General features: G+C 41.1%; 1 protein-coding gene across 7 annotated transcripts in view; it reads right to left on the bottom strand.

Annotated features, from left to right (window-relative positions):
* LOC105019665 (neural cell adhesion molecule 2) overlaps positions 1–15,348 on the bottom strand; it is a 436,025-nt gene that overhangs the window by 182,637 nt on the left and 238,040 nt on the right. The window contains exon 1 of one of the 7 annotated variants that reach the window (XM_020042075.2): positions 13,024–13,080. The exons of the other annotated variants lie outside the window; for them this stretch is intronic. Coding sequence (XP_019897634.2) covers positions 13,024–13,048 — 25 coding nt within the window. The 5' untranslated portion in view covers positions 13,049–13,080. Of the gene's footprint in view, positions 1–13,023; positions 13,081–15,348 lie in introns of those variants that run through there. 7 annotated transcript variants of the gene reach the window in all.

Raw genomic sequence — 15,348 nt, 5'->3', positions numbered from 1 at the left:
ATGGGTTGCAGGTTTTAGGTCACAAAATGTAGTTGGGATGGTTTCATATTGTTGCTGGGATATTGAAGATGGGTTATTAATAGATGACCAAAAGAAAAGGCTTTTCTTTCATCCCTTCCAGTTAGGAATTGAGGGATTGCATCACTATTGCATCTATATTTTATAAAATAATTTGTTTATATATAAATGATTCTGGTGAAGTTTGCAGAACCCACGTTCTGTAAATACATTGTAGTAGATAGGAAATCTTAAATATGAATTTAACCAGTGTCCTTACAGGGACATAGCCCAGCATTTGTAATTTGTGCTGGCTAAACTATGTTTGCTTGCTAAATGTAATATTAAGGTATATTCTGGCTTCTGCAAGCGCAGACAATTTTAATGTTCTGTTTAGAGCCTCGTTGGTTTGATGAACTTACAGTCAGGGCTGAAGAAGCACTTTACCCACAAGCCTTAACTTGTAAATATTCTACAAGTGGCTAACAAATCACTGGCTTAATAACTTGTAGTATGGTCTGGGTATGAATGAAACATGTATACGCGCACAGGTTTATGTTAACTTTGGCAGTTATATGCTTTTTGCCAAACCATGTAAGCAGAGCTGGCCAAGAAGAGTGGATGTCTCTTTTTGACTGCCTGAGTGACTGACTGACGGACTCACTACCCCTTGTTAAATAGCGTAGCAGTTAGTGACGCAGACTATGGAACAACAGGTTCCATGTTCGCCTTAGATTTGTTCCGTATAGATAAAACATTGCTGGCTACAACATTCAGTAGCAATGTTATAGTAAGCCTAAAATAAAACTGTTTATATTGCGACTATTTCTGGTGGAATTTTGAAGAACGCATCCGTGCATGATTTTTGGGGTAATATAGGCTAGATCAAAACCCCTTGGGCAGTAAAAGAGTAGGGTTTCCCACGGTTCTCTCATCTTTTCATTTGGCGGAAAAGTCAGTTATCATCACCTATATTGATAGGTATTGTATCAATGTCATTCACAAATGAAAGAAAAACAAACGCTTTTGCACCATGAAATAGCTTTGGCTGTGTGAAGTTCAAGTAGAAATTTAGATACTAGTAAGCCTGTTACTGGCTAATACACTGTTAAAACCGCCTGTGGCAAAAGCCATACATTTCATAGATGCTGTTTGTGGTGGAGGTAAACTTAAGGTTACATTGAAAATCCTTTCAGTGTATTGCACAAATGGTTTATTGGAAAACATAAATGTACTCTTAGCCGTAACCATGGCAGAAACTTTAGCTCTCCAAACTCAAGTATTTTAACGTACAAGACAGAACAATGGCAAACGGCATGTTCATTACCTGGACCGCCAACCTCCGACCCCCAACATAAATGAAAATGTTGTTCTGAACAGCCCCAAGTGGGTTTACTGGGATCTTTAACAGGTGGGCTTACTGGGATCTGTCTCTACAATTACTAGCTATTGTGGCCTTGGCTGGTCTAAGGCTCTAAGCCACTGCCTCTGGCACACATGGGTTTGAATCTGGTTGGCCCAGTTTAAGAAACAAAGGGTTAAACCCTTATTTTTCAACAAAAACTTTCTTTCATTCCACAATTTTCTGTCCAATAAAGCATAAAAAATATATTTCAAGAACAGTCTTAAAAAATACAGTACATTAAGGACCGGTTTCACAAACACAGATTAAGCCTAGTCTAGGACAAAAAAAAAACTCAGTGGAGTTTTCTATTGAACTCTTTTTTGTCCAAAACTAAGCTTGCGAATCCAGCCCTAACTATGTTAATTTTCATGATTGCAGTAACTTGACAAATTCACTTGAATGTGCTTTTCTCAATCAACCAAAAAAGTGAGACACAGCATCCAATAGAAGCATTTCCAGGCTGTTGTTCAGACAAAAAAAAAAAAATGCTAGTTCACTAAGAATATAGGCTAATCAGGCAATCATTTTTCGATAGGATTCAAATATGCCACTTCACTGCATCTAGCATAATATAATATAGTGGGGAGAACCACTATTTGATTTTGCACGTTTTCCCACTTACAAAGCATGTAGAAGTCTGTAATTTTTTTATCCAGAAAAAATCCAGAAATCACATTGTAATATTTTTAAGTAATTGATTTGCATTTTATTGCATGACATAAGTATTTGATACATCAGAAAAGCAGAACTTAATATTTGGTACAGAAACCTTTGTTTGCAATTACAGAGATCATACATTTCCTGTAGTTCTTAACCAGGTTTGCACACACTGCAGCAGAGATTTTGGCCCACTCCTCCAAACAGACCTTCTCCAGATCCTTCAGGTTTCGGGGCTGTCGCTGGGCAATACAGACTTTCAGCTCCCTCCGAAGATCTTCTATTGGGTTCAGGTCTGGAGACTGGCTATGCCACTCCAGGACCTTGAGATGCTTCTTACGGAGCCACTACTTAGTTGCCCTGGCTGTGTGTTTCGGGTCGTTGTCATGTTGGAAGACCCAGCCACGACCCATCTTCAATGCTCTTACTGAGGGAAGGAAGTTGTTAGCCAAGATCTCGCGATACATGGCCCCATCCATCCTCCCCTCAAATGGTGCAGTCGTCCTGTCACCTTTGCAGAAAAGCATCCCCAAAGAATGATGTTTCCACCTCAATGCTTCACGGTTAGGTTGGTGTTCTTGGGGTTGTACTCATCCTTCTTCTTCCTCCAAACACGGCGAGTGGAGTTCAGACCAAAAAGCTCTGGTCATTGACCAGGTCCTGCCGTGTAGTTCTGGGCTGATCCCACACTTCACCCCACAAGGTGAGATCTTGCATGGAGCCCCAGACCGAAGGAGATTGACCGTCATCTTAAACTTCTTCCATTTTCTAATAATTGCGCCAACAGTTGTTGCCTTCTCACCAAGCTGCTTGCCTATTGTCCCGTAGCCCACAATTGTATCCCTGATGTCCTTACACAGCTCTCTGTCTTTTATACAGGTAACGTGTTCAAACAGGTGTAGTTAATACAGGTAATGAGTGGAGAACAGGAGGGCTTCTTAAAGAAAAACTAACAGGTCTGTGAGAGCCGGAATTCTTATTGGTTGATAGGTGACCAAATACTTATGTCATGCAATAAAATGCAAATTAATTATCTAAAAATCATACAATGTGAACTCTACATACTCAGAAGTGTATCAAATACTTGTTCTCCTCACTGTACATTATCTCAATTAAACAACATTGTTAGTTTATCTCCATGAACATATCATTACTTTGCATTTGTTTCTCAAGAGCCTATGCACATTTTAATTCAGAAAACATAATGAAAATGCCATTGATTAAATAGTAGGATATGTCACATAATGCAATATTCCATTCAAATGTGCAGTGTACAAACTTAACATGATGAAGAAGCATGACATTTATGCTTGTGGGTGGGAAATGCAATCAGACAAATGGCCACGCCCCTTGAAAACAAACGATTGATTACATTAAAAAGACCCTGCTTCTAGGTCAATAAAATTTTATTATGCTTAAATACATAATAATTCATTTAAACATCTTCATAATTAATAGAACCATAGAGTGCTATGAGATAACTCTCAATGTAGGGAATATTAACCTTAAAAAACTAATAACATTGATTGATTCCTAAAGAGGAAATTGGATTTGGCACCAGCATAAAACAAAGCCGACAGGGAAAACAAGATACACAGCAATACAGATTAAAGATTACAGTGTTTGTTTTTGTGAAACAGCTCTCATTATCTAATTACATTTAAAATGTGTCAATTAATACTGTATGGATTATGGATTACTATCTGATTTGATACACATAGAAAGTATTTTTCCATTCATTCTTTCGTTCATTAAAAGTGTGATATTTATCCATGTCAGTGTACAAAGGAACTGCTTATGACACATTTAATTTACCCAATCCATTCTTAAAACATGCTATCAAGGCAAGATTGCAGAAGGAACTAGACAATATTTCAAAGGGAGACTGGGAAAACAGCCTGGAATACATTTTATATTATGGAAATTGTCTCATACAATTCCAGAACCTAACCTTAACTTCTAACCCAAATGATGACCTTATCCCCTAAGAAACATGTTTAATTGTTTGGTGAGGATCAGCCTGATGTCCTCACTTTGCTGGAATTTTCATAGTTTCCAATACTTGTAGGTAGCTACACATGTAAAATAAAACACACGCACCTCCAGCCATAGAAAAGAAAAACGGGATTATCATGAAGTGTTGTTGTCCTCGTATTTGGGTCCCCGCTGTTTGATAATTAACAAAACCTTATCCGTTAAGCAGAGCTATTGAATGCCAAGACAGAAGCAGTGAATACTAAATGTAAGTTAGTCATGATATTCTCGCTCAGCCCGCGTCCGCCACGTTATTTGTTTCTGTAATCACCCATCTCTTTCCAAAAGTGTGGCTTATTAATGTAATGCTAATCGCTGTGCCCCAGCGTGAAATAAGCCTGTGTGGATGGGGGCCAGACTTCTGTTTCCATTTTGTTTGTTTCTGTCAGTGTGTGTTTGAGGTGTATAGGTGTGTGTTTTTTTATTTTCTATATCACGTTTGATTTGCATAAAATCCTGCTTCCTCCCTCCAGACGAAGGCTTAGTTTTGCCATATATATTCTGGTAGGAGAAAGCACATATTGTTCTTTATAGGTAGGTTAAAGACCTATAACAGACTGAGAACAACAGAGGAAAAGACAGGCCGAAAGAAAGAGAGGGAAGAGAGAGATAAAGAGAGCAATAAATAGTGAAAGATGAGAGATAAAGAAGTGCTAGGTAGACAGAAAGGGCGGAGAAAGACAAAAAGAGAGATAAAAAGAGAGAAAGAAAAACACAAAGAGAGATGTGAGAGATAAAAAAGGAAGCGTGAGAGAAGAGAAAAAAGACGGCAACAGAGAGGTAAGAGAGTAAGAAGGAAAGAAGAAAGTTAGAGGGAGACAAATAGAGAAAGCGAAAGAGCATCTTGCAGATAGAAGAGACATCTAAGATTAAGGGGTAAGTGATGAGTCCCCCGGGATTAATTTGGTTTTTGTCCCTGCACTTTCTCAAACAGTGGAGAAAGAAATAACAACAGCAAGCGCACACATTAGTGGAGACAAATGTGTATGCGCCCCACCAAAAAAGTGCATATGCAGAGACCCATTCACCCCTCCAACCCACCCACAAACCAGATTAGCCCATGAAACCATAATTCTTCCATTGCTCATCTGAATAGTGGGATAATTGTTCACTCAATTTCAGCAGTACAATTGTCATTGTGCTACTGTACTCACTGAGAGGACCCATGCAGGCATAAAAAATATGAACCAGGCAAAACATTACAGCAGATATCTTATACGATTGCATCACATTGGGCTCAGATAGGATGAAGGCGACAATTACGATTATCCACAATGATGAAATCCTCCTTTTCTGGCCTGTTAATCTTAACATCAACAAACCATTAACAGGGATATGGAAGAGCGTGTGCATGTAGCTACACAATTTTCCAAATGAGAGAGCAAGGGTACCCCTTAAGGACAAGCATTACATATTATAAAAAAGCTAGGAAAATAATCAAGGAACACTCCGGACCCAAGTCGCTAATGAGCAATAGCGAGCAATAAGGAATGCTAACTAAACATAAACCAGTCATGGTTTGGTGGACAGTGGAGTCACCCTCCGAAGGAATACGAGGGAAAAGATGCATGTTTCACCTCAGGGCATCTTTTCGTGGTATGTTACATTTCAATTAAAAAGCTTGCAAACTCGCAGTTCATCAAAATGGGTATACTGTGGGCTGTTGACTGGGATCGGTGCCAGTGTGCTTGGACTGATGACTCGAGTACGTTTATGATTCTCATCGCTGGTTATGGGTGAGCGGGAATGAGTAACCAGCTTTCTGTGTTGGGTGGTTAACCTTTTGAGAGGATATTAACCCCTACACGCGGATATAAAGGAGGCAGGCAGCACGCTGGCACACTAACACACACACATTAAGACACACAGATGCACAAGCGTAATCGCAGCCTCTTGCTTTCGGCTCATAAGCGGGCCTGAAATAGAACACAATTCTAAAGTTAGCGGAACACTGAGTGGAGCTTCAAGCCAGAGAAAAGGTGAGAAGAGAACCTTCTGAGTTGACTTGTACTCTGTATATATTTTATGTTCTGTCGTCTCAGACAATGCGTCTTTCTTTTTTCACTCTCATTTTTCAGTCTCACCCTTCCCTTTCTCTTGTTTTCGCCATCAATCTTTCTCCCTGTCTCTCTTTACTTTCTAACAGGGGTATCAAGGGAAGGCTGTCACTTTTCCCCATGGTTATTCTTTCATATGTCTTGGGCTGAGTGGCCTCAAAAATGTCCAAACCACCAATCAGATATTTGTTTCAGCCTACCGCTGAATGCTGGCCATGGCTAGAATAACCAATCTTGCATTAAGATTTGACAACTGAATTTCAAAAATGGATAAAACATCAGCTTCCGGAAAAACAGGAACTGGAGAGAGAGAAATCCCTTCACACACTTTGTCTTTCTATTCCTGTTGGTACTTGACCCTGACTGAGAAAACCATGTTTTCCATTATACATTTATTTAGTTATGTAGATGTCGTTTTCCTGACATTGTTTTCATTTATATTATTAGTCTACAATGTCTACATGTTTTTGTAAAATGTTCATGAATAGTAAAGTATTATTTGCCTTTAAGGTATTTTTACCTTAAATGTCAAACCCCAAGACGACTAGCTGTCTCCATGTTGTCAGGTAATGGGGATCCAAATACACAACATGACACACATACACACACACACACACATACACACACACACACCCTACAAAGACGCACGTAACTTTTCATCTAGCTGCTTCTTCTGAAAACTGCCTTTGGGTATGTCGTGATTTCTCTCTCTGCCATCTCAATCTTATTACTTTCCAGGCAGATTGTGAAAACAAGGTTATCTTTCAATTAACCCACGACATATTTGATATTCTTCCTATCACACTATGTCAAGTGTTACAACTACAGATTTATGTCAATTTATCAATGCTTCAAAAAACAAAATCAAAGAGGAGAGCTTCATCAAGAAGTGTTTCTTTCAACTTTTCATTAACATACTGCCTAGTGAAGACTGCTGTAAAAGCCCATCGATATCCCAAGGATACTCTCGTAAAGAGTAAAAGCTTTGAAGACACCATTTTAAACATCAACAGTGTTCGAAGTATTTAACGTTCCAATCACATGACTCAGACATACAGTCATTTGTAGCCTTGAGAAGATAGGTTCAGCCACCAAGACCTGATTAGCTAATACCCTAAAGCTAATAGCGCTTAATAGTTCAGATTCCATAGAGTGGTGGATGCTTTAACTATGTATAGCATATCTGTGCACACTGACAGTCTTCCTACTGGAAGGAAGCATATCTTGGAGCATGTTTCATCTTAGTTTCCCTACATTATCTATGGCAGGAAGACATTTTGTGTTATGGCACTAAGCTTATTCATCAGTTAAAGCACGTTTTATGTAGAACCGGATTAGCGATGAGGATATTTGTACTTCGTCGCCTAGCCGAACGTATGATATTTATTTTTTACCAAATTCTCTAATGGAATCCTCTAAGTCTCATTCAGAAAGCAAGGGGCTTAATTTTTTTTGCCTTCATATTCTTCTGAATTCACTTGCTCCATATACTGGGGATAAATCTTCCCAGATGTATTCTGTTTTTGGCAGTAGCGAGCGGAATATATTACTGGTATTTATTGTTAGTCAACCAAATTTAGAGAGCCGAGGTGTTTTAAAAGAATGATATGTTTTTTTTGATTGGATGTAAACAAACATGGAAATAATATCCCCCATGTTTTTTTCTGTCTTGCTCCACACACACACACACACACACACAGAGCATCATTATATATGTGTTATTTGTTAAGCATACTTTTAAGGACTACTCATTTAAGTGTAAAACAGCTCATCCTGGATAAGCAACTAGCTCGAGTAGAGAAGCCAGTTAGGCTTTGTCCCAAAGCAATGGGTTAGGGCAAAACGCCATTGCAACCCGGAGCCATGCCAAAACCTGATCCAAGAACAGCACAGTATAAATGCTAGTGGATACCATCCAAAAATCACATATAATTATATTTGGACATTTAATGAATTTAGCAGAAACTCATATCCAGATACGCACATAGATTTTAATCCTGGCACCTGTTGGAATTAGGCCCACAACTCTGGGATAGCAAGCAAATTTTTCCAACCCAGCTATAAAAGCTACTGCAGTAGTAAGGATGTATAAATGACTTGTCTGAAAGTGAGACAGGTAGGGCAGTGCAATTCATAGGCATGAAAACTGAACTTGTTTTCAGTAGACGATGTGCATGTGTCTCATATTTCAGAGCATTCCTATCTTGGAGAGAATAGTATTACGATGTGCCTTTTGTAAAAAAAAATTAAATATATATGTATGTGGTTGTGTTTTGGCCTCCCATCAGCATATCTTTAGCCAGATGGTCATTAAAAAAAGAGAATTAGTTCTTAGCCAGTAAAATAAATAAAGTTCAACTTTTGAGATAAGGTAGAGTTGCCTCATACTATGAAGTAAAAGCATTCAGGAACAGGACAAATATAGCCATGCTTATTATAGTCCTTACCGTGCACTGGCTGGAAAGGCTTTCCCCAAACCCTTTCTCAATTAAATGTTAACTAGATACAATGTAGCCTGACAAAATGAGTTCATGTTTTTTTTATATCAAACCAGAGGCTATTTGTTTTGAGAACTCCAACTCATGTATGTTTCAAGAAACACCATTACAACAGCTAGACGTCTGCAAACTTCAAGTGAAATGTAACACAAAATCAAAATCACTTACTGTCGTTTACTGTTGTGACTTTAGAAAATCATGTGGTGTTATTTGTCAAACCAGAATGAAAAATGAGAAACATGTGCAGTTCTAGCTCAGTTCACAGGACCTTTTTTTTCCATGGCCATGAATAAATGCTATAAGCCTACTTGCACAGTGCAGATATTCCAAGCAGCCTACTTGTCAGTGTTTCCCATCAGATTTTTCACACATGATGCCTTTCCTTCACAGGGCGAGCCGTTTGGGAAATGTTTGGCAAGATTAGAGTATACCCAACTCTTCAAGCACCACTGCACCACTGAATGAGAACCTGTTCCAAAATAGCATCCTACTCACTTTATAGTAGGCTGCATTCAAGTCAACATGATTAACAGGGGTAAAAAATAGTGCACTTAAAAATGGATTAAATTGCCGTTTGGGACCGTGCTGTTTTGGTTAATCAGCACGGGGTTGCAGGGCCTTGTTCTTGGGTGCAAATTGGACTCAGCTGTGAGCGTTTGTCGGGGTGACAGAGGAAGAGAGGACTTGCCAATGTGGTGCTAATGTGTCAGTGATGTCAGCCAGACAGAATACAACACCGAGGTTATCAAGCAAACTGGCACAGCAAGAGGAGGGAAGAGGGAGATAAGCCACAGAGGTGCAGCATATGTATCGCACAAACTGAGTAGGGAAGCGATAAAGAGAGAGGGGTGGGAGGGAAGGAGAGAGAGGGGGAGGGAGGGAGAGAGAGAGAGAAAGAGGGACGAGCTATAGTAGAGACAGAATGAGAGAGTGCAAGAGAAATAGATTAGTTTTGCCAGAGAGAAACTGAAAGAGCGAGTTATGCCAATAGCAGCAGGCAAAAATTGTCTCATGAAGGTGAGGATAGGAAAGAAAGGAACGTTCACAACGCGCTGTCGCAGGGGACTCGCTACTTCAGATTGAAACCATACGGCCATTCAGGCTTCCTCAGACTCTCCCTTACAGTCACCCTACATGGGATGGAAGCCATGACGGTTCGGTGTAGGCTCAGTTTCTCCTCATCAGGGCTAAATCCACCACAGTCACGGCTCTGAGCAAACCTAATTAAGGAGCGGCATCCTGGCTAATGCTGAGCTTAACACAATCCCTACCCGGAGTCCCTATGCTAATGTGAGGAAATGTTTGTCCAGGTATCCCTTACTGGCTTGTTAAGGAGACGAGAGGCTTGTGTAAACCACTACCAGAGACGGGGACAAATGAGAGGGAGGGATTAGAAAAGTGAGAGGGAGGGAGAGTCACAGAAACACAGAGACAGAGAGATGGAGGTAGAGGATGAGAGAGACAGATAGAGGGAGAGAGAGAGAGAGAGAGAGAGAGAGAGAGTGGTGAGAAGAGTGGAATAAAACCATGAGGAAACAAAGAGTATCTCCGTAACATATGCAATATAAAAACAGACCAAAATAGGAAAAAGACTGAGCATGTAACATTTAGTGAGATGTACCGAAGGCATATGGGACTCTCCCATGCTCCTCTCCTTCATCCCACACTCCCTGTCTCCCTCCCTCTCAGGCCAGAGGATTGAACGAGAGATCCACGCCTTTAAATATTTAAAGCACTTGCGGCCACCGGGAGCTCTGAAGCTCAGCATAAACCAAACGACCAGGGAGAACGTCAGGCCCCCCCACCCCCCCACCCCCAATCCCCATCCCGCGGCCAGATGGAGACATCTACCAAAAGGCCTGGATGTGTCGGTCACCGACAGAAAACGGCCGACGGGGAGGAGGGAGGAATAAACCCAGACAGGAGGTGATAATGATTACAGCACAGGATACTGGCTTCTAGATCAGTGGAGGTTTGACACGGGAGGAGCGAGAAAGATACTCCTGGGGTGAAACTGTTATAGAATGGATTAATGACGACGTTCATAGGCTATGAGGATGATTTGCTTACGGCAGAGGAGCAGTGTTAACACATCAGTGCAATGCTTTGCAACTGAGAAGGAACAGGTCGAGATTATCAACCGCTTATTAAACATATTGAAAAGGACATTGCACACTGGCAAGAGTTTAGACACTGCTTATTTGTGTCATCGCCCATACTGTTGTAGTAACGTAGTATTCACATAAATAGTAACTGAAATCCAAAGCTGCTATGTTTCCTACTGCATTAGTTTGCAACTACCACCGGTCCACTGCATCCCTCACGACGTTCCAGACCAACGTTTTGCAGTTGTGGCACTGGCACTGCCAAATCGTTCAGCTGATGCCCCCAGCAGATTATTTGGTCACAACAATTTCTCAATGCAAAGGGCATTGACTGGAGCTGTGTTCCCTAAGGCAGTGGTTGTCAATCCTTTCCTCTGGCTGGGGTCCCCCAGCCGTTCATTGTATTTAATATATTCCACAGCTAGCACTAACTTTACTTGTTGAGTAATTATAACCCCTTTTGAAAAGGCAAATTAGGTGAGCTATTTCAAAGAAAAACATTTGTTAAACATCTGATGATCACAGAGGAGAGGTTTGAGAACCATTGCTATCCACACTGACACCAGGCTAATTATATAGCTGTCTTGAAAATGTGCATGCCACAGGGTTCTTGTATTGATTGAGAGATTTACTCTGGGTTATCTTTTTAAGTTGACCTAGAACCTGCTGGTCAATAGAATCCTATTCAATAAAAGTAGCTAAAACTTTTCTTTCAGTGCCTAGCACTCAGATGACAGCCTATGAATGAAGCTATCGAGACAGTTTTTTTTAAATATATTTTGATAGGATCTAAGGTTAATGAAATTATTGTTTGAGACATATTTGTGCCTAGACAACATTATTCACCAGGGAAAGTGAAATCTAGAAACACTTTCAGATTTCATAATATAAACGATCATGTTACTTGGCTAGGCTGATGGATTTATCTGTTAACAGTCCTACAAATTTCCAGCGTATAGGCTTGTATACAAGTACACAGGTTACTTGATGTAGACCTAGGCTCCGCAGGCACATTCAAACCAGACAGTTTTGTGTGAAGTTGTGCAACTCCAGATTTTAGAAAAAGGAGATGATATACTCAAAGAAAGCTATGACACTCGTCTCTGTAACAACATTAGTTGCTTTTAAAACAATATTTTCTGTATGCTTATTAGAGTGCATCTTTTTATCCTCTATGCGCTCACACAAGCTGACAACAAAACAAGGACAGGCACATTCATATGAATGTCAAATGCACAATAGCCCACTGTTTGAGTAAAAACAATTGTGAAAAACTTGCAAATTGTGAACCAAAAAAAAAACATGCATACATTTTTTATTCCCCAATGGCACCCAACCGACCAATTCCAAATTGGCGTTAACTGTCCAGTGAAAGGTTTTGGTCACAGTTGGAGCCCTGCTGTGTACGGCAACATTTAGTTTGTTTAATCCCTGTCCAGTCCTGGGAGGCATCTTCATGTTTTAAACACACCACTTGAGACTTGAGAAAAATCTGCCTGACCTACTCAAAGATGCAGTTAGGAGGATGGAGAAGGACAGATAAAAAAAGGTGAGTGAAAATGAGAGAGAGAAGGTGAGCAGAGAGAGGTGAGGTAAAGATGAACAGAAAGGGAGATTAGGACTGGAGAAAGGGGGGAGTTCAGAAAAAGAGAGAGGAAGAGCGGAAAGGAGAAGAATGGAGAGGGTAAAGGAGAGGGAGAGAGAGAAATAAATAAAAGGAGAGGGAGAAGGAGACAGTCTGAGAAAGAAGGGGGGGACCATGATGATGGGGATGTGTGAAAACAAACAGCTGAGGAGAGCGAAAGAGAAAAAAAGAAGGGGGGGGTCACTATTTATCTCCCTGAGAAAAGACACATCCTAGATCCCCACAGCCTCCCGCTGTCAGCGAATGGACTCCTAGGGACTGAAAGTCCCTTCTCTTTGGCTTTGCGATAAAACATTTATGAAAGACCATACTGTCTAAATTCTCCCAGCAGAGAGGAGAACATATGCAAGCCTAATGGTTAGCGACACAGATGGACTGTAAACTCCAAGCCCCGAGGACGGGTGGTGAAGGCGCCGAAATAAACACCTCAACAATTCATCGATTACAGAACATGACGAGCAAAGCCCATTTGAGCTATTATTGTGATGACAATTACCTAATTGTCTGATGGCACTTTATATAGACCGGGAGAGGATGAAGCAAAGGGCATGATGACCTACAAAGCAATTACATGAGCAATTATGGGGCATTATTCGCACCAAGGTGATGGTGAACCCTTACTCACTTGTGCCACAGCAGGCCATCTCCATTCAGACAGCGTACCATTGGCGCTTATTCCCGGCTGCCATTGGAAAGTGGAGCTCAGCGATTTGAGTCGACTTTCAACAGCAAGCATTAGTAACACTGGTTGGGTGAAGGGTGATATCAGAATTGACTAAAATGATCGACTGCAGTGATGGCCGAACCAAAGATGCTCAGTTTTCCTTGTCCCAGTCCAGACGCTGGAAGAAAACCGTCAAAGTTTAATTTCCCCCTTCATCACCTCACTTATCATTTGTTTGTGTGTTTAAAGAGTTTGGTGTTTGTTTGCATGCTTAGATGTGTGTCAACTGTGTGTGTGTGTGTGTGTGAACTAGGTGAAAATCGATAAAGGAGATGTTGACAGTAAATGTGTGCCCAAGTGTATGCTAAGGAGAGACGTGACGACTCAAAAGCATCCCTCTGTTACCACTGTACGGCCAGGTGTTGATGAGGTGATACATATGGGGGGGTTAGGGATTTTTGACTTAGCTTGAGTGATTGGTTCAGGGAGGGAGGCCAATTTTCATTCGATCTTACGGACTGTGCTTGTCAGAGAGCTTCCTGCCAAGCTGTGCCACACTCTGGAGGACACTAGCTGTGAGCGCCAATGTGCACTGGTGACGGTCGGTGCAACTTGACCGGTCGCTGTGTTATTTACAGGGAGGACAAAGAGGAAGAATTGCGGTTCATAATCATGAATGAATGACACAGAAGAAGAAACGGTCTTGAGAGACCTACTGCAACAGGAGATATGCATGCGTGGTGTGGCCATCCTAGCTTTCAGCTGAATGAAAAGGATGCTTCACAAGGTTCCATTGACCGTGACTGTCACCCCCTCTCTGATTCCTGGATCCGTCTAAGTTTAACCGGGAGAAAGAGCAAATGGTCTCCTGCTGCAGTAGCCCTCAAAATAGCTCTACCCCTGAGTGCCTTCCACGGACTGCCTGACTCTGTGCCTCACAGCGGCTCCTGTCGTCTCAGCCATTTTACAGTTTCATGGATCACTTCCCTCAGCATTTCCTTATTATGCCGACATCATCAACAGGGTAAAAGAAAGAAGGGGGGGGGCGGGGGAGCAGAGCCGCCACACAGGACAGATGGCTCACTTTGATGATGTGTCTTTGATGTGACTTGGCGTTGGCACCATTTCAGACATCCCCGGCTAATTTGAAAGATATTCCACTTCGGCGTTTGTCAGAGTTGCGATGCAGGCCCCGGGGGAAAAAACAACAACAGCGTCAATCAAACACGAGGTTTACAGGCAATCAATCTTAGTGTTGGAAGTATCTCTGTGATCTGTCTCGGCAGATCATATTGAGGTTGTTATAATGGCTGGAGATTGGTGATCAAGCCCAGATCCTTGTTAGTATAACAAAAAATTATAATCCAAGGATTTTACCAGAGACATTTATTCCCATGTTATGAAGGCACTGGTGGCAATTTACGATCGGCTTCACTGTTGGCACAACACCACTGCCCTGTGGTAACCTTTCGAAAGATGAAGTCCATAACTATGTGGAATGGCTGTCACAAAGTTGATGTATTGAATCAATAATGACAAGAAATAACAAGCATAGTCCCAGTGAAGTTGAAACAAGTAAATAAAATACGCAATCCTCTTTGATATTCATATCCTTCTGTGTAGTGCCATTCCGCCTCACCATTCATCCTACAGCCCTTAGCGCGTTTCAAACAATGTTACCTTGCAAGTCACATACCACTGTTGTTCTGCACTCTATAATGTAAATATAATCATCATCGCTGTAAAGGTCACTGTAGATCAAAATGCAACCATTTAAATGTGAATTTGTATGCATTTGACCTTATCTCAAACTGTGCCATCTGATCATAACAGTATGATTATTTTTTCAGACCCAGTCATCTCTCCAGTAGGCAATATATCACACTGCTTGGGTTTCAGATCACCACATTTGCAGTTGCACATTATAGAAGATTGCTATGTCACAGTGATGGAGTTACATCGCTTATTAGCACAGGGCAACTGCAATAACGCTGACCTGGAACATGCCCCATCTGAGAACGAATGAAAAGTCGACACCTGAAGATAAATGGGGACTAACGTGGATTTGGCCAAAAAAAGCAAGGTGGCCAGTAATAGTGAATGGAAAACAGATGTTTAAAGAAGGAGAATGAGAAATCCTTATGGGTCATTAGATGAATTATTGGCTCCAGTTGGAACAATTCAATTAAGGTGGCTCAGTGAGATTAATTGAAATCTGCTAAAGGCTCAGACCAGCTACTATGCATTCCTACCATAATGTACACTTGCTGCTAGTCCAAAACATTC

Source organism: Esox lucius, chromosome 22, assembly GCF_011004845.1.
Source record: "Esox lucius isolate fEsoLuc1 chromosome 22, fEsoLuc1.pri, whole genome shotgun sequence".
NCBI classification, from domain to species: domain Eukaryota; kingdom Metazoa; phylum Chordata; class Actinopteri; order Esociformes; family Esocidae; genus Esox; species Esox lucius.
The sequence above is the reverse complement of the archived record's forward strand: the minus strand, read 5'-3'. Positions and strand labels throughout refer to the sequence as shown.